The 12,491-nt window shown below is 48.2% G+C and overlaps 2 protein-coding genes across 4 annotated transcripts in view; one reads left to right on the forward strand and one right to left on the reverse strand.

The window, feature by feature from the left end:
• The first annotated feature begins 2,554 nt into the window (after window positions 1–2,554).
• On the forward strand, window positions 2,555–3,818 carry Ost4 (oligosaccharyltransferase complex subunit 4, non-catalytic). The gene is made up of 3 exons (XM_021201671.1): window positions 2,555–2,674; window positions 2,803–2,940; window positions 3,570–3,818. Exon 2 carries the CDS (start codon window positions 2,804–2,806, stop codon window positions 2,915–2,917), a length of 114 nt encoding a protein of 37 aa, XP_021057330.1. The 5' UTR covers window positions 2,555–2,674; window position 2,803; the 3' UTR covers window positions 2,918–2,940; window positions 3,570–3,818.
• Window positions 3,668–12,491, reverse strand: part of Agbl5 (ATP/GTP binding protein like 5) — a 19,076-nt gene continuing 10,252 nt past the window's right edge. The window contains exons 12-16 of one of the 3 annotated variants that reach the window (XR_003844220.1): window positions 7,121–7,276; window positions 5,534–5,646; window positions 5,185–5,231; window positions 4,581–4,711; window positions 3,668–4,228 (exon numbers count right to left, since the gene is read on the reverse strand). Coding sequence is in view for 2 of the 3 variants with exons in the window: in XM_029540640.1 (XP_029396500.1) it covers window positions 4,663–4,711; window positions 5,185–5,231; window positions 5,534–5,646; window positions 7,121–7,276 (365 nt within the window). In the remaining variant the exon portion in view is untranslated. Of the gene's footprint in view, window positions 4,229–4,430; window positions 4,712–5,184; window positions 5,232–5,533; window positions 5,647–7,120; window positions 7,277–12,491 lie in introns of those variants that run through there. The other 2 variants (XM_029540640.1, XM_029540644.1) reach the window with 2 other exon arrangements.

Genomic DNA, 12,491 nt, shown 5'->3' on the forward strand with positions numbered 1-12,491 from the left:
TTTATATCTAAGGCCTTCTGTTAAAGGACTTCTATTGGGAGGAAAAAGGGGGATAATATGAGTTAGGCCTTGTATCATGCCAAAACAGATGGGAATTCAAGCTCATGAGAAATCTTTTTTTTTTCTTAATTAATTTATTATTATAATTAAGTACACTGTAGCTGTCTTCAGACACACCAGAAGAGGGCATCAGATCTCATTACAGATGATTGTGAGCCACCATGTGGTTGCCAGGAATTGAACTCAGGACCTTTGGAAAAGCAATCAGTGCTCTTACCCGCTGAGCCATTTTGCCAACCCACTTGTGAGAAATCTTAAGCCACACACCATGGCTGCCAAACGCAAGCACTTTGTTTGTTTGTCTGTCTGTCTGTTTTGCCTTTGAGGTCACTCTCCAGGTAGATTACTTTAGGAGCTGACTACCCTGCGACTCAGTCTCTCTCCCTCCCCAAGGTTATGGCTTTCTCCATCCTAACCCCGACCCTAACCCTCAGACTCTGTACTTGCTCACACTGGTAATCCCAGCACTGGGAGGCAAAGGCAGGAGAAGCCTGGGTTTGAAGCCAGCCTCTTACATTAATTGCAACACTTACAAAATCATCCTATTACCTAGGGATTAAGTTCCACAGGTGTCTTCCCACCACCTTCCCCAAATCCTGGCAGGACAAGGTTCTTCCTGTCTCTCTTCCCACATACTTTTCCATCCGGGATTTTTATCAAGCGTTGTCATTTCTTAGCTGAGTCTAGTTTGGTCCTGAGCCTAGATTTTATGTCAGTGCTTTCAGATGCTAGGCCAGATGACCCATGGAAGGCTGATAAAGACTCATTGACCTAGGCACAGGAAGGGAAAGGGAGGCGAAGGTCATTTCTGGGTAGTTCTAAAATAAATCTTTTCCCGTTTGTCCCCGACCTTTGGACAACCTCCTGAGTCAACCTACTGTGTGTGGGGGGTGGGGGTGGAGGGAGGCGTCAGAAGAACTGTCTTTAGCCAGCTGTAGAGCCTCAGTTAGATTACCTTCTGGACCTATTTCCTTCTTTACCAATAAGGAAATAAGCCCCATTCAGTGTGGCCGTCTAGGATGCTATGCACCCTGCTTCGGTGGTGTGAAAACTGAAGCTGGCTTTCTCTTGCCACGGGCAGCCTAGAGGTACCACTTCTTTTGAAACCATAGACTAATTCTGATTCAATCGCATACCTAAGTGGTTGGACTTGGATCTGCTCCAATTTTCCAAGAGACACGAAGCATAATAATGTGTAATTCTAAAATCTAGACCTCACTCTCTCAGGACAGAGCTGGGACACACAAGCTCACAGAGGAATGCCTGGGGAGAGCACGTCTGGGGCTTTAACCATGTTGTGTGGAGGGCACGTAGGCCTGGGATTTCTAAATATGAAACTTCTGGGAAACAGTAGGTGGGGGCTGGACACAGTGGGAGAAGGCAGGCAGCTGTAAACTAACTACTGAAGGCAAGTACTGAGTTTATGAGCAAACTGGACACAAACCACTGATGGTCTGAGACCAGAGAAACCAACACTGGAATAGTGCAAGCCAGCTCACTGTACACACAGGAGGCAATCTGGTCCCCTGTCCCAGCCGCTCCAGCCTTATAGCAGCTCCTGTAGAGTTTTCTTTGGCTCAGAGAAGCAGGGGCCTCCCCTGAGCCCAGGCCCCCCCTCTACCACAGGGCAACTGGCTTCCATTACCCCTGACAGCTCCAGAGCGACAGTCCAGCCCCTGGCTCTGTCTGGCTCTACATCGTTCCCTTTTATGGTGAAGCTAAGGAGAAAGCAAAAAGGGGGAAACCTACTTCTATCTGGATAGAGAGGGGGCTGAAGAGATTCAGGGTGCTGCTCCCCTCGCTAGTGACCCTGGGATGTCTGGATGTCTATTGCAGTCTCTTCCTCGCCACAAACCTACGACCCCTCTTGGCTTGTCCCAGCCCTTCCTTTCCTACTCCCTCATTCACATCCGGGGGGTGATTTCCCACTTGGCCGAGGTCCCACGTTTGGTTTTTGTTTATGAGAGAGTCCACCCTAATTCAGACGCCCACCTCCAGGAGTGGGGTGGAGACAGGGAGCCGGCCTGAGACTGGCACTGATCGAGTAAGTTGTCACAGTCCGCCTCTTTGGTAGGACCAGCCTCCTCAATCCTGTCCCTATTCTGCATCACCTTCCACTCCATCCCCACGCCGGCGAGCCTGGGAGGGGACCGGGAGGGCAGGACCCTAAGGAAGCACCTGGCTGGGTCGAGCAGGGAAGCCAAGGGTGGGCAGCATGCAGGAAAGTGGGTCGGAGCCTAGAGGTCAGGTCCAGCCTCCCGCCTGCTGCACCCTCACCCAACCCTACTCCCGGGCTCCAGGGAGGCTGTCACCACAGCGTCGGAAGCTAACCGCAGATTCCGCCGCGCCAGCTGCAGCCAGCTGCGACCCGGGCGGGATCCCCGCCCCTGCCGGGCGGACCACGCTCCCCGTTCCCGCCCTCGCCGCAGGACGGCCATTCTAGGCTCCGCCCAAGACCTGCTCTTTGTGCGCGCGCCGCCGGAGCAGCCGAGGTGGCGGGGTAGAGAGGCCGGAAGTGCCGCGTTGTTCCCCAGCTAGCACTACGAAGTTCCGGCTCAGGTCGCCTGCCTCGAGTTTGTGCAGCTGTGGTGTCGGGATCGCCGGAGCTGGCCAGGTGAGGGGCTCGCAGGCGCCGTTGCCCAGGCGCGCCCGGCGGAGGCTGGATCGTGGTGGCGAGGATCTGGCCTGGTGAGAGAGCAAGGAGTGCGCGAATCGAGGCTCAGTCCTTCCCCTTGTCCACAGGATGATCACGGACGTGCAGCTCGCCATCTTCGCCAACATGCTGGGCGTGTCGCTTTTCTTGCTTGTGGTCCTCTATCACTACGTGGCAGTAAACAACCCCAAGAAGCAGGAATGAAAGTGGCGCTTTCTCCGCCCCAGGTAACGGTCGGGACAGTAGCGCTCAGACTGGACAGCTGAGTGGTGAGGCCGATCCAGGGCCTGCACTCTCAGGGAACTTCAAGTCAGAAAGTGTGGAGCCGAGCTTGATAGCCCAGAACCGAGCTCCTTTGTTCGCATTGTGTACAGTGCCTTGATGTATTCTGCTTCGGTCCCCCTAAACGGCTTACTCTTTGAATGAAGATGGGTTTTCGGAGCCATCCTCATTCCCCATTTTGAGGTTTCCAGTAGATAGAGGCCCAAGTTATAGTGTATGGTTACACGGAGGCGCTGACACCAGTACAAACAAAGGCAGTAACTGCCAGGTATGGGGGATCAAGCCCTTAACAGCCCCTTTCCCACGGAACCTGAGGCGTTATTTAGGTAATTTGGGGGAGGGGCGTGGTAGTGAAAGATGTAGACTTATTTCCATGTTCTGAAGCCAAAGACGTTGTTTTATGGGTTGACTACAAATAGAAAGCATGGAGGAGGGAGCAGAGTCTGGAAACCAAGTATGCTTAAAGAATATAAAGGGAATGGGTTAGATGGGGGCTGGCTCCTTAAGGACCTCCCCAGCCCCGCAAGGAAGCCGCAGCATTTTCCTTACTTCGGGTCTTTCCCCTTTTTTCTAGGGTTCCAGGACATAGTCTGAGGCAAGATGGAGGGTGTGAGGGCCTTCACACTTCACTTCATCTCTCCTACCCATCACAGCATACAAAGCAACTACACCTGGATTTTTCCAAACAACTTTTATTTCCTCAAAGTCTTCCTTAACCCTATGGAGCAAGAAGCTGCCACTGAGTAGGGCCCAGTATAGGGGCTGCTTTCTTTTCTACTCCCTCCCCCCAATACAAAAATATAGATATATATATAGAGATATAGATATATTTTTTTGTGGTCCCAAAATCTTGTGCTGCGGGGTGGGGGTGGGGAGGAAGCAGGTCCCTGTTTTGTTCTGTCTTAAGGTGATGTTTTGCAAGGCCTCAGACAGTGTGGCCGACATTCCAAGGAGCTATGGTTGTCACATGGTACCAGCAGCTGGAAGATGGGACTAACGTATCATTTCGCTGTGTTCCCTCACCTTAGGGCTATATCCTGAACACGAAGGTAAAGGCATTATCAGACTCTGGGAGAAATAGTGAGTGGTGGAGATTTAGGGACAAAACAAACCTCACATTGGTTCAAGAGCCCCCACCTGTAACAAATCCGGGATGGGGAGTCAGATAGAGTACAGGAAATAGGAGAAAAGGCAGGGGCAGAGCGGGACCGTGGGGGGCCGGCCTGGGGCAGCCTGCAACAGAGAAGAGACAGGAAATCAGGGTTGTGGAAACAGCCCCCTTTTTCTGGTCTGTTAGCCAGGGGCTGGGAAATGAAAAGGGCAGTGTGAAGCTGGGTAGGGAGAGGCAGAGTCGTTACCAGTCACTAGAACCAGCTAGCTAGTGTCTTGAGACTAATTAGAAGTTATGCTTTGAAATGAAGACTGAGGCCATGGTACAATAAAAATCAGGGACTAGATTCTTAATGAAAGTGCATTTAGTCTTTGGGATCAATGAAAAGGGAGAAGATTATCCTGAATGCTGAAATGGGGGTAAAGGAATAGTAGAAATGAGAGGTGGAATGAAGGCCTGGACTCCGGTGCTCACCCTGGTGTAGCAGAGTGGGGTCCCGGCTCCAGCTCACTGCTCTCTCTGGTCTGGGGGATGGGGTATGTGGGGCTTGAACCTCTCATCCCTCTGCGAGTCGGCGGTGAGCTCCGGCCCAACCTGGGCCTAGCCTGTGTAGACAGGGGTAGACTAAGAGGTTGGCTTCTTCCACGAGGCTTTTCTGCTTTTAGAGTTTCCGTGCTTAAGAATCTGGTACAGAAGTCAGCAATGGTGCTAGGACCCTGAATTCCTGAGCACTGCTCCTAACTGAGATGATGAGACAGGGTGGCAGCTATAGCTCCAGATTCAATTTATGACACCAGAGCAGGTCTTACTTATAAGGGTGGCAAAAGAACCCAGCGTTTCACTTCCATGGGTATCCCATGGCTAAGAAATGGCTGGGTAGAGAAGCACTATGAAGAAAAATGGTAGTGGACTGGTGGATAGCCTTCAGCTTTCTCAGCCTCCGCCCCTGCCAGAGCAGCCTAAGCTTACCCGTCCAGTCAGCCTCAACCTCTAGCTACAGTCAGACTAGGAAGGGAAGCTTGTCTGAGTTGGAGGTTATTAGTAGGGTGTTATTAGGAGCAGTAACTAGATGTGTTACCTGGGGAATCCGGGACCCCTCCTGGCGGAAACTCTCCTCTGGCAGGTCTGGTCAGAAAGAGAGGAGAAGCTAAGGACGGGTAGGAAAGCCAAAGCTAGTAGGCTGTGGTTGGGGTGCATCTGGCAGGGACAATGGAGTCTGAAGCAAGCAAGAAACCTGGCTGATTAGGACTGGGAAGGTTAACACACAGATATCACAGCAACTCTTGACAGGCTGGTTATAAAAGGCTGTAAACCAGGAATGAGCATTCTCCCCCCCCCCCCCCCCGCCCCACCCCTCCAGTGTTCACAAGAGTGTCTTGCTGGGTTCTGCTAATTCTAAAAACATGGAAAGACTCCCAAAATTTTACCTGCAAACGAGTCCTAATACAGGGGATCCGAGCACCAGCCCCTAGTAGGCTTTTCCCAATCACCATGACAGCCTCTGACTTGTCCCCTGCCGACGAGAATGAGCAGCCGCTCCCTAGACAACAGAAGGAACTGGTCGTCAAGGTAGGACCCCAGGAGAAGGCAGCTTCACTTGTGTCAGTCTCTCGGCCTTGTTCTGTTCCCTTTCTGGTGTTGGGGATTAAACCTAGGATTTCACGCTAAGCCGGCACCCGTGCTCAACCTCCATCAGCAGCCCTTCACCCTCAGCATCATTGAAAACCGATCATTTATCTTTGGTGATTTTGTGCATGCAGGATGTTTAGTGCCATCCTACCTTAAGCTATTGTGTGCCGTTTACCCCTAGGCCCTTCCCCACGGCAATAGTCAAATCCTCTCTAGACGCCGTCATACGTGAGGGGTTCTAACTGATCCCAGGAGTGAAGCTGCTGCAACTTTTGGTGAAAATCAAACCCTCAGGCTTAGCTCAATTTGTAAACCTTAGCGCTTACCCCAATCATGTTTAGACATTTAGGAGTAAAGTCCTGCTGGGCATGGTGGCACGCCTTTAATCCCAGCACTCCAGAGACAGAAGCAGGCGGGTCTCTTTGAGCACAAGGCCAACTAACTGGTCTACATAATGAGTTCTAGGATATCCAGGGCTACACAGACCATGTCTCAAAAAGAGAAAGAAAACAAAAAACCCCCAAGTCCATTCTGTACAACAACTGATTAGAAATGGGTAGGTTGGCACAGTATACGTTGGATTAATTCTAGGAACCGACCCTGCCCAGCATGGTGATGGATGCTTTTCATTCCAGCACTCTGGAGGCAGAGGCTGGTGGGCTTGAGACCAGTCTGATCTACAAAGAGAAACCCTGTTTCAAAAAGGAGCGATGGCTCAGTGGGTAAGAGCATCGACTGCTCTTCCAAAGGTCCAGAGTTCAAATCCCAGCAACCACATGGTGGCTCATAACCATCTGTAACGAGATCTGACTCCCTCCTGGAGTGTCTGAAGACAGCTACAGTATACTTACATAGAATAAATAAATAAATCTTTAAAAAAAGAAAAACATGAGCCCATTTAGTTCCTTTTATCACAGGGTTTCTACTGTAAAAGAGGACTGGGTGTGGCTTTACATTTAGAGTATAGGATGCCATTTGTAGTAATGACAGTGAAAGGCCTGTGACTTCATTCCTAGCTCTTGGAATTAGTGCGCCTGGGTAAGCAGCACTTTGCAGGCAGAGAAAGTGCTCAGGCCTGGACTGTAGGTGTGGGACAGTCTAGAGCAGCGCCTGCAGAGAGCAATCATCCAGCATGTTAACTGTTACTTTATTTTACAAGTTCATTTCATTGAATCCCAGCCTCCTAGACAAAGGCACCAGGAGAACAGTGCCTGGTCTGAGGTGGCCTGAACATATAGGGCAGTTCAAAAAAGAAGTCCAGGCTAAGCAGCAGGACGGCTGAAGAAGTTTCTTCTTGAAGCTTAGATAGGAGCCTGTCTAAGCCCTGGGTGGTAGGGAAGGGAAGAAGGTGAGCAGCTCAGGTCTCAGGGGCAGTGGGTACCAACCTGATAAGCTGAGTGAATTGGGTAGGAGGCAGGAGCCCATATTCCGTGAGGAGGTTGGGCCAGAACTAGCCAGAGTTGGGGATGGGGCCAGGCTGCTTGTGGTAGGGCGATGATTCAGTGGCTGCTGCCGCCGCCTTCTGTCTGGGCATCGGGGCTCTGAGTGGAAAGGACACAAAAGATCAAGAAATGAGACAGTGTAAGGTAGGCTTCACTGCCCTGCTTCCCCTGGCCAAGCACAGCCAGAAGCCTGTTTTCAAGCTCTCAACAAATCAGTTGCCCACTCCGTGAGACATCTGGTATTCCAGCTTTCCAGTTTGTTAAGAAGTTACTGAACTTGGCTTCTAAAACATGGCTTTGCAGGGCTTTTTTTCTTCTAACTGATCCTCTTCTCATTGATGTTCCTGCTGCTTAAGCCATCTGGCCTCGCTCCGTGTCCTCTTAAATCTTTAAATCTCTAAGGCCCTTTTCTCCCAGAATGTCTTCTGTCAGACACTTCTACCTGTTAAGTCCTTGACTGCCAAACCATATCTGTCTTCTCCCCTGTCTGTTCCTCGTCCCTGTCTGCTAAAAAGCTTGCTGCAGTTTTCCGTTCCTCCCTTGAATTTGTTTAGTCAAATCCTAATGGTTCTTCAATTGCAGTGGTCTCTAGATACAAGTCTTTTCACTCACTTCCCTTTCTCTAAGCTTGATTTAAATATATATAATATATTAAATATATATATAAGCCCGGTTTTCACTGTGTCTTGGGTGAGAAACAATTTATTTGTAGACAGACTCTCACTGTGTGGCCCAGACTTTCCTCTCTCTATAGAGCTGAGGCTAGACCGGAACTTTTGGTCTTCCTGCCAGAGCATTCCTCCATGCGTGGATTGTATGCAGGCATTGCTACATGTGTGTGGCTAGAATCTGAAGGTTTTCTTTTTTAAGATTTATATATTTTTATATGAGTACACTGTAGCTTTCCACAGACACCAGGATGAGATCTGAGATGGTTCTGAGCCACCATGAGTGTGGTTGCTGGGATTGGAACTCAGGACCTCTGGAAGAGCAGCCAGTGCTCTGAGCCACGCACGAGCCAGCTCAGATTCTGGAGGAATTTTAAAGATAGTCTACTTGAACCCTTTCAAGGCAGTCCAGCCAGAGTCCTGTCTGTGGTGTGTCCAGGCCACCTGCCATTAAGATGCTGATCACTCACACCTCAGCCCCTGTTGCTAGGAGCTCTGTGGGTCCTTTGAAATCTCAGTTTCTCTTTTTTAGGGAGTGCCTTGATTATCTTCCATGTTCCGTCTCAAATGTCAGTTCCCTGTAAACGTTGCCTTGGCCATTTTCAGCAGAATTAGTTCTTAGAGCCTTTTTCCCCCCCTTTTCATATGGCTAGTCATTGTTTATAGGTCAGTCACCTCTTAAAGTTTAAGGGCATACTGAACTGTTAGGGGTAATACTCTGATGTATACCCTTTGGTTGAATTTTACTACAAATTCTGAGGGGTGGGATTCTAGAGAGACAGATGGTGGGTGGATGGGATAGGGGAATTGTAGGTTCAGCAGCTTTAGCAGGTGCCAGATACTTTTGGATCGTCATAGAACCAAATGGTGATGTCAATATTCTAGATGTCCTCTAATACCAGTTACATGTGTTAGGTATGAAAAGCCTATTTGGAAGCTAGTGATAGTTAACTTTATCTTGTCTGTACTGGATTTTAGCAGGCAGTACTAGGCATGTACATAACAGTACATGCCTGTAATCCCAACATGCAGAAGTTGTGGCAGGGAGATCACAAGTTCTAGGCCAGCTTGAGCTTAATGAGTCCCTGTTTCAAAAGTATTTCTGAAGTCTCTAAGTTGAAGTTACTTATAGTGAATCTCAGAATGAGTGAATGCTCTTAGGATGGAAGCCCTTCTGGCTATGTGATTCTACAAAGCATACAACCAGAGTAGAGTCTAAGGTGCAGAGCAAAGAACACAAAAGCCAAGCAGAGCTTAGGGCACAGTGGGAGTGAGCTGAAACGCTGATAGGATAGCAGAAGTCAGAGAGACTTGTGGCCACTGGCAGTGACTCAGTGATCCTCGAGTGTACAGATCTTGTGATTCTGATTAAAATGTGGATACAAAAACTTGTCTCTTGGGGCTGAATGTACACCTTTAATCCCAGAGGTGCACAGAGCTCAAAACCAGCTTGATCTCTACAGCAAGTAATAGACTATCCAGGGTTATATAGTGAGACTTTGCCACAAAAATAAATGCATGTTCCTCAGTACAGAAGACAGAAATAAGAGGGTTTGCAGATATACAGAGTCTATACAAAGTCAAGCTGAAATGCAAATAGGCTGAACCTTCTTCCCCTTACCCTGAGGTAGTAATACACCAGAAAGTGACAGGGATACGCAAATGCATGCCTGTAATCCCAGCACTGAGGCAGAAGCTGGAGTGCAAGGCCAGTTGTCTACAGAGTTTTCAGTCCAACTCTGGCTACATGAGATTCTTTCACACACACAAAGTGAATAAAGCTTTTGATGAAGCAAACCCGATAAAAGATAAAGAGGAAAAAAATCAGCACAGATGGGACTAGAATCCTGAGAAAGATAGCAAGGCTAAATCTTACCCTAATCAGATTGGTCTGTAAAACAGAAGGTCTGCAAGACTGCCTTAAAGCCTGCTGGGCCTTCCTCTTACTTGTCAATGAACACACGCAGTTGGCTCCTTTTTGTGTTTTGACTTTGCCTCCTAGTAATACAGGCCTTACTCTATTCCTGTCAAGAGGATAAAAGGGGCCACAGCAGCTTAATGCTGAGTGCAGGGTAATAATGATGAGCTCTGCTTCCGAAGGCAGTAAAATGGTATTTTACTATAACAAACTAGGACTGGCAGGTAGGCCTGGCTCCATGGTCTGGTAAGGTGAGCCAGGCTGCCCTCCCCTGGAATGTGTTAGGATGTGTTCTGAGCCTTAGAACCCAAAGCCTCAGAGCTGGCAGAATTGATCTCTTGCTTAGAGACCTAAACTGACATCTCTCTGACATGTCTTTGGGACATCCTTTCCTGTAGATGTTATTGAATCCTTGAATGGTCGAGTAGCGGGCTTTTATAACCCTACAAGAATTAGAAAGATAAGCATTAACTTGACTCCTAACCAAACTTTCCATTCAGCACACAGGTGTTTACTGCACACTGAGGTGCCAGGTACAGTGCTAGGGCCTAATGTTGGGGACACTGCCTGACACTGCTTGCTGCTGAAAGAATAGAAGTGGAAATGGTGGACCCCCTCCCTCCCTCCAGAGGAACGCAATGATAGGTGGGTATTACCTACTCTACCAAAAGTTGCCTGCCAACTGAGCCAAGGCATAGACCAGACAATTTGTAGTGATAATCCAGCTGAAGTGACAGAGCTGGGGGTCGGATGAGAGGGTCCTGGTGATAGGAAGACAATTAAAGGCTCCACCTTCATCCCTAAGTAAGTGCCTCATCTCTCACATCAGTGTCTGGCTGGATAGGCTGAAGGGCAAGATGAGGATCACGCAAATGAGATTTCCAGAATGCAAAACTGAAGGAAGCGACTGCATGATTATGGCGTTGTGTGTGCAGGGGTGCCGTACTTGTTTATGTCTAATGTACAGGAGAAGCTGCCTCGTCACCCTGACCTCCCCCCCACCCCTGCTAGCTGTTCACTTCTGCTTTTGCAGTGCTGTGCATGGCTCTGACCTTTCTCACTTCTGTATTCTCTGCTATCGTTTCCGAGACAGAAGATTAGAACTGTGCTAAGATCTGGGAAGGCAGGCAGAGTGTGTTCTGCAGCTGGGAAGACTCTGCCTTAAGGTCAGTTGTTGGGAATTAGGATTTAGGATTTCTTGGCCCCCTGCGCTAGGAGCTCCTCTTTGTCTGAGTTGGAGATTCATTGGCCTTTTTCAGGTGCTAGCTCACAGCTGGAGATGGTGCCTTTCAGACCAGTTCCCAGTCTGCCTTACACTGCTGGCTGAGCTGGCCAGATCTTTTCTTAGAAAGCTCCCTGGAACCTCCAATCTCATGTTTGTTCAAGTCAATAAAACCAATAAAATGTATAGTTAAATATAATATGAACAGTAACTGAATTTTTTATGGGGAGTGGGTGGGTAGATGATCTCATATAGTCCAAGCTGGCCTCAAACTCACTTTCTAGCCAAGGGACCATCTTGCCTTTATCTCCCAAGGGCTGGGATTACAGACATGCACCACCACACCTGACATTAGAATTTTATACATAAATTCACAAGTCAAAATAACAGTTATCACAATCCAAATTCGGGGGTTGGAAAGCATAGCACATTTCAAGTTAAAATTTCTGAGATCTGGAGTCATGTTTTTTCCTAGCTTTGAAAACAACAGGCCAGCCAGGATAGGAGAGTGAAATACACCACACTTGACAAACTGAGCTCAATTTTCAAGACCAACATGATAGACGCCAAGCAGTTGCTCTCTCCCCGCCACACAGGCGCTGAGGCATGTACCTTTATGCACAGACATACAGAAAGTCATAATAAATAAGTGTAAATAAACAGACCACATCACTTGCTGTGGTTGAGGCCGAAGAGCCAGCGGTGTGGCAACAAATGTTATAACGACCATGGTAGGGCAGATCACACTGAACAATACGTTTTTCTCAATAGTTGACTGAAGATGCCACATCCAAATGTTAGTTTGCCTTGCAGCCCTATCTAAAATCAGAACCAGTTTTCCTTCGTGGGGTCTTAAAAGAATTGTGCCAGGGAACTCTTAGATGCCTAAGACCTTACTTTTTAAACTCCCTACAGTGTCTATTTCGATAAAACTTTGATCCTGACCCCTTGATTTTAAACCCAGTTTCCTGCCATGCTTATGCAAGCCTTGGAGGGCATTGGTTCTCTAACCAGTTCTGTTCCAAGCTTGTCCACCTGAGGAAGCGTGCCTTCTCACTTGGTTCTTTCACGTGGTGACTTAGACCTCCAGCCCCTCCACTTGCCCTGTTAATGGCTCTGTCAATAAGTCATCTCTCCATAGATGTCTTTAGGAGTCTATGCCTGTTAAGATGGCTTTTCAATTTTGTTTCCAACTGTGTCTTAACTGTAACTTTCCTCTAGCACATAGCTTTGAAGCCTCTTAGTTCATCTGTCTTTTGCCATTATTGGGTCCTGTTAATTCTTAGATTTCTTTCCTTTGCAGACTCTGGTACAGGTCAGCTCATGTCATGACTGCAAGCCCCTGTCTCCCTGTGCAAGTATGCAGTGCAGTTCCTTTTGTTCCCATTTTTCTTAGAAGCAACCACAGTTGCTACCATATGCCTCATTTAATTCAACATCCTTGTTTTTTTTTTTTTTTTTTTTTTTTTTTTTTTTTTTTTTTTTTTTTTTTTTTTTTTTTTTTTT

The sequence above is a fragment of the Mus pahari genome, chromosome 7 (genome assembly GCF_900095145.1).
Source record: "Mus pahari chromosome 7, PAHARI_EIJ_v1.1, whole genome shotgun sequence".
Classification (NCBI taxonomy): Eukaryota; Metazoa; Chordata; class Mammalia; order Rodentia; family Muridae; genus Mus; species Mus pahari.